This window comes from Suricata suricatta, chromosome 12, assembly GCF_006229205.1.
Source record: "Suricata suricatta isolate VVHF042 chromosome 12, meerkat_22Aug2017_6uvM2_HiC, whole genome shotgun sequence".
NCBI lineage: Eukaryota > Metazoa > Chordata > Mammalia > Carnivora > Herpestidae > Suricata > Suricata suricatta.
Window position 1 is genome coordinate 85,028,059 of NC_043711.1, and position 17,552 is coordinate 85,045,610.

The 17,552-nt window shown below is 41.0% G+C and overlaps 1 protein-coding gene across 1 annotated transcript in view; it reads right to left on the bottom strand.

Annotated features, from left to right (window-relative positions):
- The window catches only part of MROH8 (maestro heat like repeat family member 8), a 57,166-nt gene that overhangs the window by 35,683 nt on the left and 3,931 nt on the right, over positions 1 to 17,552 (bottom strand). Inside the window, exons 2-6 of the mRNA XM_029916801.1 lie at positions 16,641 to 16,762; positions 14,185 to 14,330; positions 10,252 to 10,374; positions 4,375 to 4,454; positions 3,244 to 3,388 (exon numbers count right to left, since the gene is read on the bottom strand). Coding sequence (XP_029772661.1) covers positions 3,244 to 3,388; positions 4,375 to 4,454; positions 10,252 to 10,374; positions 14,185 to 14,330; positions 16,641 to 16,762 — 616 coding nt within the window. The remainder of the gene's footprint in view (positions 1 to 3,243; positions 3,389 to 4,374; positions 4,455 to 10,251; positions 10,375 to 14,184; positions 14,331 to 16,640; positions 16,763 to 17,552) is intronic.

A 17,552-nucleotide genomic window follows, 5' to 3' on the forward strand; every position in this document is an offset into this window, starting at 1 on the left:
AAAAAAAAAAAAGAATCTCTTGTGGTTTGCCTCCCTCCTTCCCTCTCCGTAACTATTTTTTTCCCCTTCTCTTCCTCCATGGTCTTCTGTTAAGTTTCTCAAGATCCACATATGAGTGAAAACATATGATATCTGTCCTTCTCTGACTGAGGAGGACTCAGCATACCTTCCAGTTCCATTCACGATGCTGCAAATGGCATGATTTCAAGAATGGTGGTGTTATTTTGATCGGGATTGCACTGACTATGTAGATTGCTTTGGGTAGCATCAACATTTTAATAATATTTGTTTTTCCAACCCATGAGCAAGGAAAGTTTATCCTTTTTTGGTGTCTTCTCCAATTTCTTTCATAAGCTTTCTATAGTTTTCTTTTTTTTTAAATTTTTTAATGTTTTATTTATTTTTGATACAGAGAGAGACAGAGCATGAGAGGGGGAGGGTCAGAGAGAGAGGGAGACACAAAACCAGAAGCAGGCTCCAGGCTCTGAGCTAGCGGTCAGCACAGAGCCTGACGGGGGGCTCGAACCCACGAACGTGAGATCTGACCTGAGCCGAAGCCGGAGGCTTAACCGACTGAGCCACCCAGGCGCCCCTCTATAGTTTTCAATGTATAGATTTTTCACCTTTGGTTAGGTTTATTCCTAGGTATTTTATGGGTTTTGGTGCAATTGCAAATGCGATCAATTCCTTGATTTCTCTTTCTGCTGCTTCATTATTGACATATAGAAATGCAACCAATTTCTGTACACTGATTTTATATCCTGCAACTTAGTTGAATTTATGGATTAATTCTAGCAGTTTTTGGTGAAGTCTTTTGGGTTTTCCACATCATTTTGTCTGAAAAGAGTAAAAGTTTGACTTCCTTCTTGGCAATTTGGATGCCTTTTATTTCTTTATGTTGTCTGCTGAGGCTAGGACTTCTAATACTATGTTGAATAACAGTGGTAAGAATGGACATCCTTGTCATGTTCCTGACCTTACGGGAAAGTTCTCAGTTTTTTCCCACTGAAGATGATATTGATATGCAGATATTGAACCATCCCTGCATCCCATGAATAAATGCCCCTTGATCATGGTGAATAATTCTTTTAATGTATTATTGGACTTGGTTGGCTAACATCTTGTTGAGAATTTTTGCATCTAGGTTCATTGGGGAAATTGGTCTGTAGTTCTCCTTTTTAGTGGGGTCTTTGTCTCATTTTGGAATCAAGGTAAAGCTGGTCTCATAGAATGAGTTTGGAAGTTTTCTTTCCATTTGTATTTTTTGGAAAAGCTTCAAAAGAATAGGTGTTAATTCTTCTTTAAATGTTTGCTGGGAGAATTTTGATTACTGATTTAATTTCTTTACTGGTTATGGATCTATTCAAATTTTTATTCTTCCTGTTTCAGTTTTGTTAATTTTTATGTTTCTAGGAACTTATCCATTTCTTCCAGATTGCCTAATTTATTGGCATATAATTGTGCTCATAAAATTATCTTATTATTATTTGTATTTCTTTTTTTTTAATTTTTTTAATGTTTTATTTATTTTTGATACAGAGAGTGACAGAGCATGAGAGGGGGAGGGGCAGAGAGAGAAGGAGACACAGAACCGGAAGCAGGCTCCAGGCTCTGAGCTGTTAGCACAGAGCCTGATGCGGGGCTCGAACCCACGAACGTGAGATCTGACCTGAGCCGAAGTCGGAGGCTTAACCGACTGACCCACCCAGGCGCCCCTATTATTTGTATTTCTACAGTGTTGATTGTGATCTCTCCTCTTTCATTCTTGATTTTACTTATTTGGGTCCTTTCCTTTTTCTTTTTGATCAATCTGGCTAGGGGTTTATTAATTTTTTTAATTCTTTCAGAAAACCAGCTCCTGATTTCATTGATCTGTTCTGTTGTTGTTTTTTTTTTTATTTTGATATCATTGATTTCTGCTCTAATATTTATTATTTCCCTTCTTCTGCTGGTTTGGGGCTTTCTTTGCTGTTCTTTTTCCAGCTCTTTAGGGTGTAAAGTCAGGTTGTGTATTTGAGACCTTTCTTCCTTTTTTAGGAATGCCTGGATTGCTATATACTTCTCTTTTATGAGTGCCTCCTGCATTCCAGAGGTTTGGGGCTGTCATGTTCTCATTTTCATTGGCTTCCATGTACTTTTTAATTTCCTCTTTAATTTTTTGGTCAACCTATTCATTCCTTAGTGAGATATTCTTTAATCTCCAAGTATTCATGGTCTTTCCAAATTTTTTCTTGTGGTTTATTTTGAGTTTCATAGCATTGGAGTCTGGAAATATGCAAGGTGTGATCTCCATCTTTTTGTACTTGTTGAGGCTGATTGGTGTCCCAGTATGTGATCTATTCTGGAGAATGTTCCATGTACAATATATTGATTTTTAAATAGACATCTCAGCCTTATTGGGAACACAGTTAACTGGTTCTAACTACATTTGGGAAATTAGGATCATCAAGATAGTTTTAAAGCTTGATTTGTGACTTTTTCTGACTTCTTGCATTTTTTAAAAAGTGATCTCTACTCCAAACATGGGGCTTGAATTCATGACCCTGAGGTCAAGAGTCCTATGCTCTACAGACTGAGCCAGCCAGGTGCTCCTTCTTTCTAACATCTTGAAACAAAGGGAAATAAAGTCCCCTTTGGCAACTGCTTTACCAACCAGTTGATTAGCCAGACGAAAAGCAAGACCTTTGCATGTTTCTCTCTCTGCCTGAAAGCTTCCCCTCCAGAGATATTCATACTCTCTTTTCAACAGTCCCCTCATCAGCAAGACTTTCTGACCACCTATTTTAAAAAGCCCCTGTGCCTCCCAACCACAGTAGACTTTATCCTCCTCTTTCCCTGTTCTGTTTTTTCATAGCACTTACTACCACCTAATATGGTATTTATCAGTGCTTTGTAACTCTGTCCTGGGATGTAAACTTCCCAGATTAGAGAGTGTACTGCTGTGTTTCTGTTGCCTCTCATGATGCTTAGCATATGATAACCCTAAATATCTGCCACGGATATGGAACACTCTCACCTTATTTTAAAGTCAAAAGCAAAGAAAGAAGGAATGAAGGGGAAAGTAAGAAGACAAAATCAAGAGGGGGAGAGGGGAAAGCTATTTAATTTAACTGCCTATTTTATTCACCAGACTTGGCTTAAATGATTTTTGGCTGGTTCCAAAAAATCAAATGCACTATCAAAAGGCCATGATCAGCTGACCCTCTGGATGGCAAGTTATTAAAGCAAAGCATGAGTTACCACCTCTTTGTTGCAGGATCCACATGGCATGATTTCCTCCAGCTGGGTAAGAGTTTTTACAGGGGGCAGAGTGATTATACTTTTTGTGAGAAGACTGAACAAGTCAGCTCGATCTTCAGAGCCAAGTAGCAAATGGACATCTTGGTAACTAAAGAAAGACAGTTTGGGCACAGTGAGCTGGGAAGAATCTGATTTGAGATTGATAAGCAGGGATCAAAGTAACCCAAGAGGAAAGGGTGGACCAAGTGGCATATCATTCCGATGGACGAGACAAATGGCATGCTTGTTAGCCTGTTTAGACAAATCTCATAAAAGGTTAGAGGAAGAGTTTCAGGGCTCAGAGCCTCTTTCCTTCTCCCCTCTCCCTCCCCACCTTCCCAAGAGGTTACTGGAGTGACATCCTTCCAGGGGTTTTCTAGTTCAACCATAACAAAAAGTCTAACATAGTAAACCACAACTTGCCAAAGGGTGTTCAGCTGAACGTTTGTTAGTTTGGGGAATGGTGGGTTGAACCAAGTTAAAAAACTTTTCGACTACAAGGTGCCTGAGTGGCTCAGTTGGTTGACTCGATTTCAGCTCAAGTCATAATACCAGGGTCGTGGGATCAAGCCCCATATCAGGTTCACTGCTGAGTGTGTGCTGCCTACTTAAGATTCCCTCTGCCCCCCCTCCTCTGCTTGTGCTCTCTCCAGATATATAAAAAATAAATTAAAAAAAAAACCTTTTTAACTACAGGATTTCTTGGGATCTTTAATAAGTTAGTATGCCATAGAAATCTCCAAGGAAGACAAACAGTAGGCCCTTCCAAATTTCTTGGACTATGGAACTGTACTGTCATGTATAGTGCATATCATGTACTGATACATACATACTGATACATACATACATACTTTCCACTGAATATATTTCAGACAAAACCAAACTCCAAAGAGGTTCCAATAAGGTCTTTCAGATATGGATGGTCACATATATGGAATCAAATTTCTTACACACACAAACGTGGATTTCTTTTCCTCTTCCCTGTATAAATTGTTTGCAAAAGTTCAAAATATGGAACATGTCAGTTGGCTCTACTATTGACCCTGAATGAGGAACCAGGACATCTGTAGTGGGCAGGGGGCATGTGGGTGTCACCTGAGGTCAGCAATGGTGACAAAGACCTCCTGGTGCACAGGGCCGAAGAGAGGATGCAGAAGCTCCTCTTCCACCAGTATCTGCAATGAGAAGGAAAGAAATTTAAAGATTCGAGAATGTGCCAGGTCCTTTGGCCAGATGATCAGAGATGTAGACGGCCTGCAAGAACAGCGGCAGGAACTTTATCGAGCCTGCTCCTTTGTTCCACAAGACTGGCAGCAGGACAGTGGCCTGGCTGGGAGATTATTCTCTGGACCCAGAGCCTGAGGCCTGGCTCTGCCTCTTGCTAACAGTTTGAGCTGACCCAAGTTATTTAACCTCCCTGTGTCTCAGTTTCCTCATCTGTAAAATGGAGTAACAGTACTATTTATCATCATAGCGTGGTTGTGGATACTAAAGGAACTAATTCATAGTACCTAGTAGCCCTTGATAACTGTTAGTGTCTGTTATTCATAATCTTTATTACTTGTAATTATTTCCAGCTTAGGCATCTGAACCCCTCTTTCTACTAAACAGCACTCGACTATAGTGCCTAACTGGTTGTCCTAGAAGATGACTAGCTTTCCAAAGTCCAAACTGGCAGAAGGAAAGCTGCCTTGCTTTGCTGGAAAAAAAAATCTGCAGAGTGACAGAGAAGAAAAAACAGGTGTTAGGAGCCAGACAGCAGCTGGGCTTGGGCACTGACTCTGCCACCCAATCCCTGGGGGACCCTGAATGTATTAACTTCCCTATGCCTGACTTCCCTTATCTATATGGAGGAAAAGAGATACGTCTCCAGAGTTGACATAAAGAGCAAATGTAAATGGTTGTACTGGAAGCCTTATTGGATTATCTACCCACCCTCTCTGGAAACTGTGTCATAGGAATGGGTATCTCACAGCCATGTTTCTGCTAAGTCATTCTGTCTCACTAACCCCAGCTTATCCAGACATGAGTACACACCAAGGTCAGTTAGATTCTTTCTCTCAGCACTCTGGAATTAAAACCAAGAGCTCCAATCTCAGTGTGGCTGGCCTATTAAAAAGAGAAAATTTTAAGTTTGGGAACACTGTGCCCTATGAACAGAGTAATAGCCAATTTTCGGAAGAAAGGTGAGGGGGTGAGAGAAAGAAATGAAGATGTATACCAAGGAGCAAAGATAAGAGATGGAGAGAAAGTTCTGAGTATGTGAACTTTTTTTGTTTTTTAATTTTTTTCTGGTTTCTTTGTCTTCTTGGAGCATGCTGAACTCAGAACAAATCTCTTTTGTGTTTCAGCTGCCTCTAGTGGATTTCCCCTACCTGCCACCAAAAAGGTTCACTAGGAATTTAGAATAGTGTCCAGGAGGCAGGACTCAATAAATATTACAGTGTTCTCATTCTTGCCTCTTCCTGCCTTTTCTCTTCCTCTTCTCACTTTCCAAGTCTGGACAGATTTTGCTGGTGGCCTGATGCTCTTCCTTATTTCCTCAAGGAGCTCACTTAGTTTTATGGCTTTAGAGTCTGGAAGGGACACAGCATAAGACTCTGCCTTCAGCCTTCCAGGGCCCCACTTGCCCAAATCTGGTTATCTCAAGGGCATCGCCACTAAGATCAGTGCTATGACCTGAAAACTTGGTATTAAAAAGTGAGTTCAGGGGTGCCTGAGTGGCTCAGTCAGTTGAGCATCTGACTTTGGGTTCAGGTCATGATCTCACAATTTGTAGATTCTTTCTCCTAGAATCTGGCATTTTAATTTTTTTAATGTTTATTTATTTTTGAGAGAGAGAGAGAGAGCTGGGGAGGGGCAGAGAGAGGGAAACACAGAAGCTGAAGCAGACTCCAGGCTCTGGGCCTTCAGCACAGATCCCGATGTGGGGCTTGAACCCATGAAGTGTGAGATCATGACCCGAGCCAAAGTCAGACACTTAACTGACTGAGCCACCCAGGCGCCCCCCAGAATCTGGAATTTTAGAATGACAGACACAGATTGGGGGCTGCTCGAGGTTTGAGTCACAGTTGGTGGAGAGCAAGCCCTGCCTTTGAGTCCCTAGGAATTGTCCTGGAATATACGTTTCTGGAGGCTTGACTGTTAAACCTCTTCCTTAGGTTCTAAGAGAGATTTCCCAGCATGCTGTTTTTTTTCTTAAGTTGAGCCAGAGAATTGCTTTCGCCAACAAGAATCTTAACCAATCTTAACAAAATGACACATTTTGTCTCAAAGGACTTAACAAAAGCCAGACAGATATTACTATTCCACGTTTCAGGTGGAGCTAGAGGTTCAGAGAAGCTAAATGATTTGTCTGAGATCACATGGGTTGAGCTTGACAGAACTGGAACTAGAATTATGTCTTCTTATTCCTAAAATAGCTCCCTTTACTCTCCACCATTCTGTTTCAGGGAGCTCAGACTCTCACTAGCACAAATGGACAGTCTTTTCATATTAGTTCAGTCTACTATGAACTGTCCATCCTCTGACATCCTTCAGCGTTTGTTACCCATACCACGGAACAGTCTTCCTGAAACATCATTCTCATCCACTGCCTGCCTCACTGCTCAAGTAAATACAGTGCCTGCTCAGTGCTGAGTGTACCTTTATTTACCAAACAACAAAATAGTAGTTGGGTTTTATGGAGGACCCCGGAACCGACTTAGGGTAGAGCCCCTAGCTGGCAGAAGAGATTTAAGAGACACTAAGGACAGGTCTGCCTCCATTAAACTTCTAGTGTAGCAGGTCTTAGTGCCGTGTCTGCTGCGGGACAGCAACAACATCTAAAAAGCACCTCCACAGCCATTCTGCATATTTCCAGAACCCTGGCCTGGACGTTTGCAGTCAAAGCCCTTACCCACTGGTCCCTTCTGTCTACTCTAGCCATCATCCTTCAAGCTTCAATCAGGAGATCTATCTAGATTAATTTCACATCAATCTTATCATTTCTTTAAAATTTTTAAAAAATTATTTGAGAGAGGAAGAGACAGAGTGCAAGCGGGAGAGGGGCAGAGAGAGAGAGGGAAACAGAGAATCTAAAGCAGGCTCTAGGCTCTGAGCTGTCAGCACAGACATCATCTGTGCTGACAGCTCAGAGCCTGATGCGGGGCTTGAACTCATGAACTACAAGATCACAACCTGAGCCAAAGTTGGCTGCTTCACCAACTAGCCACTCAGGTGCCCAATCTTATCATTTCTTTACTCTACATCCCAGTTGCCATTGCGTTTTTTTCTTTTCTATTTAAATTCTTGACAGAATTTTACAGCTTTTTTGACTTTGAGGTAATAGGCACACAATAAACTGTACATATCTAAGTGTATAGTTTAATGATTTTTGACTTACATGTACATCCATGAAACACCAGCACTACAATCAATGATGAGCATGTGGGGTCATACGGGTGGCTCAGTCGGTTAAGCACCTAACTTTTAACTTTGGCTCAGGTCATGATCTCATGGCTCGTGAGTTTGAGCCCTTATCAGGCTCTGCAATGACAGCATGGAGCCTGCTTGGGATTCTGTCTCCCTCTCTCTCTGTCCCTCCCCGGCTTGCTTTCTCTCTCTCAAAATAAATAAAAATAAACTTTAAAAAAAGGTAATGAACATACGGATCACTCCTTAAAGTTTTTTGTGCTACTCTGTAACTTCTCACTCCTGTCTCTCCCCACTCTTCTCCTATTTTCAGGTAATAACTGATGTGATGTCACCTTACATAGTCTACATTTTCTAGAATTTTATATAAATGGAATCATATGACATAGATCTTCTTTTCTGGCTTCTTTCACACAGCATGATTATTGTGAGATTCATTTAAGTTGTAGCATGTATCAATAGTTTGTTCCTTTTTATTGCTGAGTCATATTCCATTGTAAGGACATACCGTAATTTGTTTATCCATTCATCTGTTGATGGGCATTTGGGTTATTTCCAATGTTTAGCTATTAAGAATTGCCCTTCTGTGAACATTGTGTACATGTTTTTGTGTGGACATGTGCTTCATTCTACCGAGGAGTGGAACTGCTGGGTCATATGGTAAGTAATGTTCTGGTGGGTGTAGAGTTGAATCTCACTATGGTTTTAATTTGCTTTTCCCTAATCACACTGAGGGAGCATCTTTTCATATGCTTATCTATAAATCTTCCTTGGTGGAGGATCATAATAGATCTTTTCCCCCTTTCTTTCCATATTCTGTTCATAGCTTCTTTGGTTCTTTTTATTTAAATACTGAGGAGGCAGGCATTGACATGGGTCATGAGAAGACTGGCAAATGCCTTACAGTTCTTCATAATGGGCTTCCTCTCCTTGTGGGTTACTCAGCAGAAGTGCCTCTCTTCTTGGGTACCTCTTCTCTGGGTTTTTGGGAGCTGTACTCTTTTAGTCCCTGCACATAGGCTTGCAGGGAGTTTGTAGACTTGTCCAGTGATGCAGTGATCCGTGCAATTCTTTCATGGACACCAACTACCTTTAATTCTTCTAGTCTATACTCCTTCTTAGCTCAAATTTAGGTTGATACCTGCAGTGGGTATTTTATTACTGGCTGGACAGATCTAGATGGAGAGTATGGGGAAATTCAGTGTACTTTTGCTATTTGTGACTTGCATTTGTGGATCTTCTGAGCTGGCTAGTTGGACTGTGTGGCAACCCACTTCTGCCAATTTTTGTGGAAGCAAGATTCTGGGCTCATGACATTTTGGTTGGGTACTATGGCTGCCTATCACCCTGTTTCCATGGAGTGAAGCCTAGTAGAAAGCTGTATTCATTCTTAAATCTGTATAATATCATTCTGCTCTTCTTGATGTATTATTTGTAATAGTTCTCAACCTATTTATGAGGTGTGATCATTTCCAAATGGACTGTAAACTCTTGAAGGGCAAGGATTAACACTTGCAGGGAATCTGTATCCTTTACTGAAGTGTCCTAAATACAGAAGATCCTTGATAACTGTCTACTGCTTAACAAACCTGTTATCTGGTTAGCCTTCAATTCTGAAAACTAATCATCAGTCTTCAGCCTTATAGATTTGAGGATTGGAAAGAAGACCACTCATTTTCCTGGAGTGTGTAAGAAATCTCAGATTCAGAATGTTAGAGCTTCAGAGAAACTGAAGAGGATATTTCATAAATGAGAAAACGAAAGCACCAAAAAGTAAAACCCTTGCTTAAGTGCATCACTTCCTTTCTAAAGCCCTTCTGGATCTTTGGACATGGAATCGACCATTTACTAAACATACTTGTATATACCTGTTTAAACTTTTGTCACAGTCCCCGTGACACTTGATTACACCTTGCTTGGCTTTAGGAACAGGAATCATATCTTATCTTTGTAGCCTCAATTCCTAGACACTGCCTAGAACTATGAGGCATTCAATAAGGCAATGAATGAATGAGCTAATGGCAGAGTGTGGCTGGAGTTAAGTACAAATACAAAAATAAAAAGAATACAACCAACCATGTTCCCCAAATGTAAAATATGTGTTAGGTATCATGCTACATGGCTTACATTTATTTCCTATTTAGTACTCTTGATAGCTCTGTGAAGTATACAACTATTCTTATTTTATAGATGAGGAAACTGAGTCACTGAGAAGTGAAATAGCTTTCCAAAAGTCACACAGCTAGAAAGAGGCAGAGCTGGCACTTGAACTTAGGCATCTTATTATAGCGTTTGCCTCACAACGACAGTGTGATTAACGAGAATATAGCACTGTCCTTTCTAAAAAATTTAAATGTTGTTGCTTTCCTTCATCTTTTAGTTGGTCTTCAAGGGTAATTATATTGTGGATACTCCTGAGTATTTCTCCTTCATGCACAGATACTGATATGAAAGAGGCCAAGGGAATTGATAATGTATACAAAGCCACTAAAACATCTGTTAGTGAAGTCACTGATTTTGCGTGGTCCTGATAATTTGTGATAAGGCCACAATACTTACATTTAGGGTAAACACAATATCCTCTATGTGGCTGTGAATGAATGATCCTACGGTTTCATCATAAGGTAAAGCTCGACTGAGAGAAGACAAAGATCTTAGGAATGTCAGCTTCTCAATTTCACTCTGAATTTGTGGAAAAATGATAAAAACACAATTATATATTATAATCTCATTTGATAATTATCAGGGCTTTTATTTATTTAAACAATTTTTTAATATTTTATTTATTTTTGAGAGAGAGAGAGAGAGAGACAGTATGAGCAGGGGAGGGTCTGAGAGAGAGGGAGACACAGAATCTGAAGACAGGCCCCAGGCTCTGAGCTGTCAGCACAGAGCCCAACGCGGGGCTTGCACTCACAAACCACAAGATTATGACCTGAGCTGAAGTCAGATGTTTAACCGACTGAGCCAGCCAGGCGCCCCTGTAGAGGGCTTTTGAGAAGTTTCCGGTAATGCTTCAAACATCTGACATCTGATTAATCCTAGGATCCGTCTTTTATTGTAAGTAATGAATAAGCTACAGGGGAATGAAATTCCTCATCTGCTGGCCCTGCCTGGGCTTTGTTTTCCCTCTCAGCTAGATTAAATGCTAGATTACTCCACCTTTAGTCTTTGCTTCCCCACCTACCCACCCTGTCTGTACACTGCTGTCTGATTAAACTTTCTAAAGATGACCTTTGATGTTGTTACTTCTAGCTCTCTTTTATTTTTTATGTTTTTGTTTTAGAGAGAGAGTCTGTGAGCTGGGGAGAGGAGCAGAGGGGAAGAGAGAAAGGGGAAGAGAGAGAGAAAGAGAGAGAGAGGAGAGAGAGAGAAACTTAAGTAGGCTCCATAGTCAGCATGGAACCCGACGTGGGGCTCAAACCCATGATCCCAGGATCATGAGCTAAGCCTATATTAAGAGTCGGATGCTCAACCAACTAAGCCATCTGCGTGCCCCCACTTCTGGCTCTCTTCATGCCATTAAAGATTACTTTGAGTCTTTAGGGTTTCCTACTAAAATGCAAGTTCTTGGGAGCCTGGGTGACTCAGTAGGTTGAGCCTCCGACTCTTGATATTGGCACAGGTCATGATCTCACTGTCCATGAGATCGACCTTGAATGGGGATCTGTGCTGACAGTGTAGAAGCTGCTTGGGATCCTCTCTCTCTTGCCCCCTTTACCCCCCACCTCCTGCTTGCACATGCATGTGCGCTCTCTCTCTCTCTCTCTCAGAATAAGTAAATATTTTTAAAAAGCAAGTTCTTACTTGAAGAATAAAAATCTTTTGTATTATTCTTTTTCTGATTATAAAAATAGTATTTATTTATCATAGAAACCTTAAAAAATTAAGTATAAGGACGATAGTAATATAATTTCACAATCTTGAGAAAACTTCTTCTAGTTTTTCTCCACCAGCAGAGAGATAGTATAAACTGGTAGAAGCTCTCTGGACAGAGAGTATCAATACATACAGCCAGAAGCTGACTTCTTGGACTAATTCTCATCGAGATTAGTACAACAGTCCAACAATGAATTCCACTGCTCCAGTTTTGCTCCCCTCCAACCTATTTCCCTAGGATGGCAAGATTCATCGCAAGTGCAGTTTTGATCAGGTAACTCCCTATCGAAATCTCTTCCAATAGAACTCATGGAGGTCAAGGCCTTCCGAGAATGACCCCAGCTAACCTCTTCAAATTCATCTCCTGCCTTGCCCTGCAGTGTTCTGAGCTTTAGACAAATTAACTTTAATGCTGCCCTTTCTTGGTTCTGGGCCTTTGCACTTTCTGAATTCTCTACACCTTTTTTTGTTTACTGACTAGAACTGACATATCCTTTAAGACTTGGAAAATGCATTTCCTCCTGAAGCAGCATTAGGTGCCCTTCCTAAGAGTATCCATAAACCTCATGTGCATATTGCTATCATGGCATTTGTGATACTCTCACAAAACTACCTTCTTATTCATCTATTTTCCTGCCTGGTTGTGGATTCAGATCAAAGGAGGGGAATGGATTTTCTTTCTTTAAGAAAATTTTTTTAAATGTTTTATTTATTTTTTTGAGAGAGAGAGAGAGAGAGACAGCATGAGCAGGGGAGGGTCAGAGAGAGAGAGGGAGACACATAATCTGAAGACAGGCTCCAGGCTCTGAGCTAGCTGTCTGCACAGAGCCTGACTTGGGGCTTAAACCCAAGAACCACAACATCATGACCTGAGCCAAAGCTGGATGCTCAACTGACTGAGCCACCCAGGATCCCCTCTTTTTAATTAATTGCAGCAACCCAACTCCTATATTAATTACAAAGAAGTGCTTTATAAAGCTCTGCTGACATTAAGTGTAAAGAACAGTGTTAAGTCAAAAGTGAAGACCAATAGGAGTGCCTGAGTGGCTCTGTCTGTTGAGTGTCTGATATCAGCTCTGGTCATGATTTCCCAGTTTGTGAGTTTAAGCCCCGTGTTGCGCTCTGTGCCGACAGCTCAGAGCCTGGAGCCTGGAGCCTGCTTCGGATTCTGTGTCTCCCACTCTCTCTGCCCCTCCCCCACTTGTGCTCGGTGTCTCTCTCAAAAATAAATAAACATTAGAAAAACAGTGAAGGGGGCACCTGGGTGGCTCAGTTGGCTAGGTGGCCAACTTCAGCTTGGGTCATGATCTCACCGTTCATGGGTTCGAGCCCCACGTTGGGTTCTGTGCTGACAGCTAAGAGCCCGGAGCCTGCTTCAGATTCTGTGTCTGTCTCTCTGCCCCTCCCCCTCTCATTTTCTGTCTCTCTCTGTCTCAAAAATAAATAAACTATAAAAAAATTTTTTAAAAAAAGGAAAAAGTGAAGACCAACATTCTGCCTTTAAGTGTTTAAAAAATGTTTAATTAGCATTTTAAAGGAAATGTAAAGCTTGAATAATTTTTGCAAACCAAAAACATCTGCATATATATTCAATGGAAATGAAATCTGGATCTCAAAGAGCCTTTGCACTCCCAGGCTCACTGCAGCAATTTACAAGAGCCAAGATATGGAACAACCTAAATGTCTGTTGACAAATGACAGACACCTTCGATGCTATCATTTAAACATACCAGGCTTTTTTGAGTTCATCAAACATGCTCTGCTCCTTACTGCCTCAAGGTTGTTAAACATACCATGTCCTACTTCCGGAATATTTCCTCCAATTCTGACTTCTCTTAGTTTCTCCTAGTCACTCCTCAGATCTGAGGTCAAGGGGTCTTTCCTCAGAAATGCCCGAGGGTAGGACAAATTCTTCTGTTATGTGCTCTCACAGAATAAACTAATGAGTGAATGTTTTGCCTGAACAACAGAATACTGTGCAATGTAGGAAAATATAGATCTATAGCTATTGACCTAGAGAAATTTTTCCTCCCACCATCTCTGATGTTTATTTTTCTATTATCACATGCATTTTAAAAATAATATTTATTTTATTTATTTTTTTATGTTTTATTTATTTTTGAGGGAGAGAGAGAGAGAGAGACAGAGCACGAGCAAGGGAGGGGCAGAGAGAGAAGGAGACACAGAATCTGAAGCAGGCTCCAGGCTCTAAGCTGTCAGTACAGAGCTCGACATTGGGATTGAACCCACAAACCGCGAGATCATGACCTGAACCAAAGTTGGATGCTTAACCGGTTGACTGAGCCTCCACGGGCCCCTAATTACATGTATTATGTGTACTGAAGGAAAAGACTGAAAATAAATACAGTTATCTTAGGGGAGTGGGTTTTGGAGAAATTTTCATTTTCTTTCTTTTAATTTTATAGTCTTTATAAACTTAAGTATAAATACAACTTATAAATGTATATATGTTACCAAACTATAAACATAAACATAAATAAGTTTTATAGTCTATAATATCAGTTATGTGTATGTTAACAAAATAATAAACCTTTAAAATATTTGTTAAGATGTAGGAATAAGTTGGATGACTTGGTAAGACTTTGCGCATACCTGTAGGTAACTATTAAAAAACTCCTGGATTGACTGGATCAGCCTCTCGGCTTTGGCCTTGCTGAGCGGGCCCTGTTGAGTCAGGTGTCCGAAGCTATCTGTGAGCGATTTCTGAGGGAGTCCAATGACGTCAGAGATGTCCAAGTCTAATACTGAAACAAACACAGCAGGTTATGCCTCCACAGTATGCAACGTTGTACGGTCCAGTGGGGAGAACCACTGGACATCGGGTTAGACACGTCCTAGTCTCACCTTTACTATTTGCTCTGCAATTCTGAGCAAGTCCCTTCTGCTCTCTGAGTCTCAGTTTTCTCAATTCAAATTCAACATTCTTAAGGGGCCTCCTAAGCTACAAAAACCTGTAAGGCTGAGCTATGGCAGAGTGATTAAGAGCATGGACTTTATATCTCAGTGTGAGACTAATTTGAATCCTGGCTCTATTACTTATTAGTTGTATGACCTTTATCAAGTTAGTTTGCCTCTTAGAACCTTAGTTTCCTCACCTGTAAGACAGGGTTATTATGAGGATTGAGGTAATAAATACAAAAAGCTTATCTCAGTATGTGGCCTTTAATAAGCATTTGAATAGTAGATATCATTATTAAATTAAAAAGTCTGTGACTCGGGAGCGCCTGGGTGGCTCAGTGAGTCAAGCATCTGACTTGGGTTCAGGTCATGATCTCCCAGTCTGTGAGTTCAAGTCCTGCCTGTTTTGGATTCTGTGTCTCCCTCTCTTCTCTCTCTGCCCCTCCCCGGCTCATGCTCTTTTTTTCTCTCTCTCGCTCTCTCAAATATAAATTAACATTTAAGAAGTGAAAAGAAAAAGTCTATGACTCTGTAGTGACAAGAGCTTAAAATATAGTAGCAGCCCATTGCTGATCCCTCCCCACTGGACCGGCTGCAGTAAGGGTTTGAAGTCTCTCCTTCCAGACCTAAGATATACTTTGACTAAGAGCACAGGCTATGGAGTAGGTCTGCCTAGGCTTGGATCCTTGCTCTGCCTCTTTCTAGCATTGGACTTGTGCAATCTTACTTTTTCTGGGCCTATTTCTTCACTTCCAAAATAGGGATGATGATAGAACCAACCTCATTTTGTTGATACAGAGCTAGCACCCAGGAAGCGATGGCAAATATTCGTTTGCTGAGTGACAATGATTATGGTGGCATCATTTCCCTGTTCGTATTGCTTTATATCCTTATCTCCGGTATTCTCCGAAACCAAATCCCTTATTCCTGCCGGGGAAACAGTCTTACTATTTCCCCCTTTATGTACCCATCATCGGAGGGTTTCTACCACACTACTTCTGTACACTTTTTGGTCTCCTGAATTATAGCCTCTTCTGCACATTCCTGCCACTCACTGTCACATTCTTTTCATGCACTAGAAGCCCTGTTCTCATTCACCTCTCATCTTTGCATGGGCTTCCCTTCTCCCTGCAGGTTTCCCCTCCTTCTCCCCCTTCCCTACCTCCTACCTTGTTTGCCTAGCTAGCGTCCACTCATCTTTTAGGGCGCTGTACCAGGATGCCTTTCTTAAATCCTCTCTTTGCCCGTTTTGACTAAGTATCCTCCTAGCTGCTAAAAAACCTCTTTATATTTGCTCCCTATCCCCACTCCCAATTTTAGTATATATGCTGCCGAAGCGAGCACTCTATCCCCTCTCCCAATCATCCATATTAAACTGAGTTCCAATCACTTATCTAGAAGTCTGTTCTGTTCACCACTAGTCTCCAGCAGGTAGAACTTCATTAAATATCTGTTGAATGCGTGTAGAAATGAGTAAATGTAGTTCCTCAGATCGTCTTTCTTGTCTCATGCACATGTGATTATATCCAACTAGAATGTTCTTTCCTCCACTTCTCACATGGGTTGCTCTTTCATATCCTTGGGGACTCCTTCAGGTTTGAAAAGCGCCATCTCAGATAGGTGTTCTCTGGCGACCACGGCTTAAAACAGGTTCCCATCTCCCTTACTTTTTGTCTCAGCCCTTTGTTACTTCTTTTATAATATTAACTATAGCTCATACTTTACTTGATATCTGTTTACAGTTTTTGGTCCTTTTCAGCAAATTCTTTGAGGATAGGGAGCATGTCAGTCTTGTTCATTACTGTATACTCAGCAACTGGTACTCAATGAATGTTTGTAGAATAAAAGATAGATATTCAGTAGCCCAATCAAGTTTCCACCCACAACCACCTTTCCCTTCTCAGAATCCTTCCAGCCCTTAGACTCTGTGCAAGTCTGCAGGATTGCCTGTCACAGTTTCCTGTACATCTAGACAAATATATTTTATCTCACTGTGCCAACCATATTCCAAGGTCTTAAATGCAGGGACCAAATTCATTGTCAACGTCTAGTTGAAGGCTCTTAACTAGCAATGTGACTTAAAAAGAGATTCCCTTTCCCCTCCTCTTTCCCTGGCCCCCCCCCCCAAAAAAATCCTTTCCTTCTTTCACCTGTAAGTTCAAGGCTACTTGGATCTTTTTTAATATCCTCTATATTGCTCAGCTGCAAATCCACACTTCCTGAATCACTGTCAGAAGCACAGGGGATCACTAGTTCTTCCCGACTACAGAGCCTAGGAATGAAGAGGGGATTAGAAAGATTAGTATTTTAGGACTCTTTCCATGTCATCACTCAGGTGAAAGCTTAAATGTCACCTTCTCAGAGAAGCGTTTATTGGTCACCAGTCTAGGTGAAGTAGCCGCTCCCCACCCAGTCCCACAGCTGTTTTCTAATCTTTTTCATGGTATATAACCATTACCTACAATTATCAAGTTCATTTGTGTTTGCTGACTGCCTCCCATCAGACTAAAAGCTCATGAGGAGAGAAACCTTGTCTACATGGTCATGGTCCTATTTCCAGCACCTGGTACATTCTCAGCCTCATGGGGCATGAATGGATAGGTAATAACCATGGTGCTGTTAAACTGAGAAACTGAGGCAGAACAACTTCCCCTTCCCCAATCTCCCTTACCCTTTCCTGCTTTTTGTTTCTATAGCATACAGTACCTTCTAATGTATGAGTCACTTAACGATATCGTTTATCATCTCTTTCCTCCTGCAGAAGACGTAAGCTCCGTGAAGGCAAGGACTTTGTCTGCTTTGCTCACAAATGTATTCTGAGAGACTAGAATGCTGCCTGGCTCACGGTAACACTCAATAAAAACTGAGTGAGTGAGTGAGTGACTAAATCTCTACTTGATCAATGTTTAGCATATATTAATGAATGAAAAAGCAAGTTGTCAACCAATACATACAGACAGACACACACACATGTGGGGATATGTGTAGGAAAATGTATGGTATTCACATTTTTATATTGCCTGATGTTTTTTTCACATTGGCATGAATATCAAATATTGACA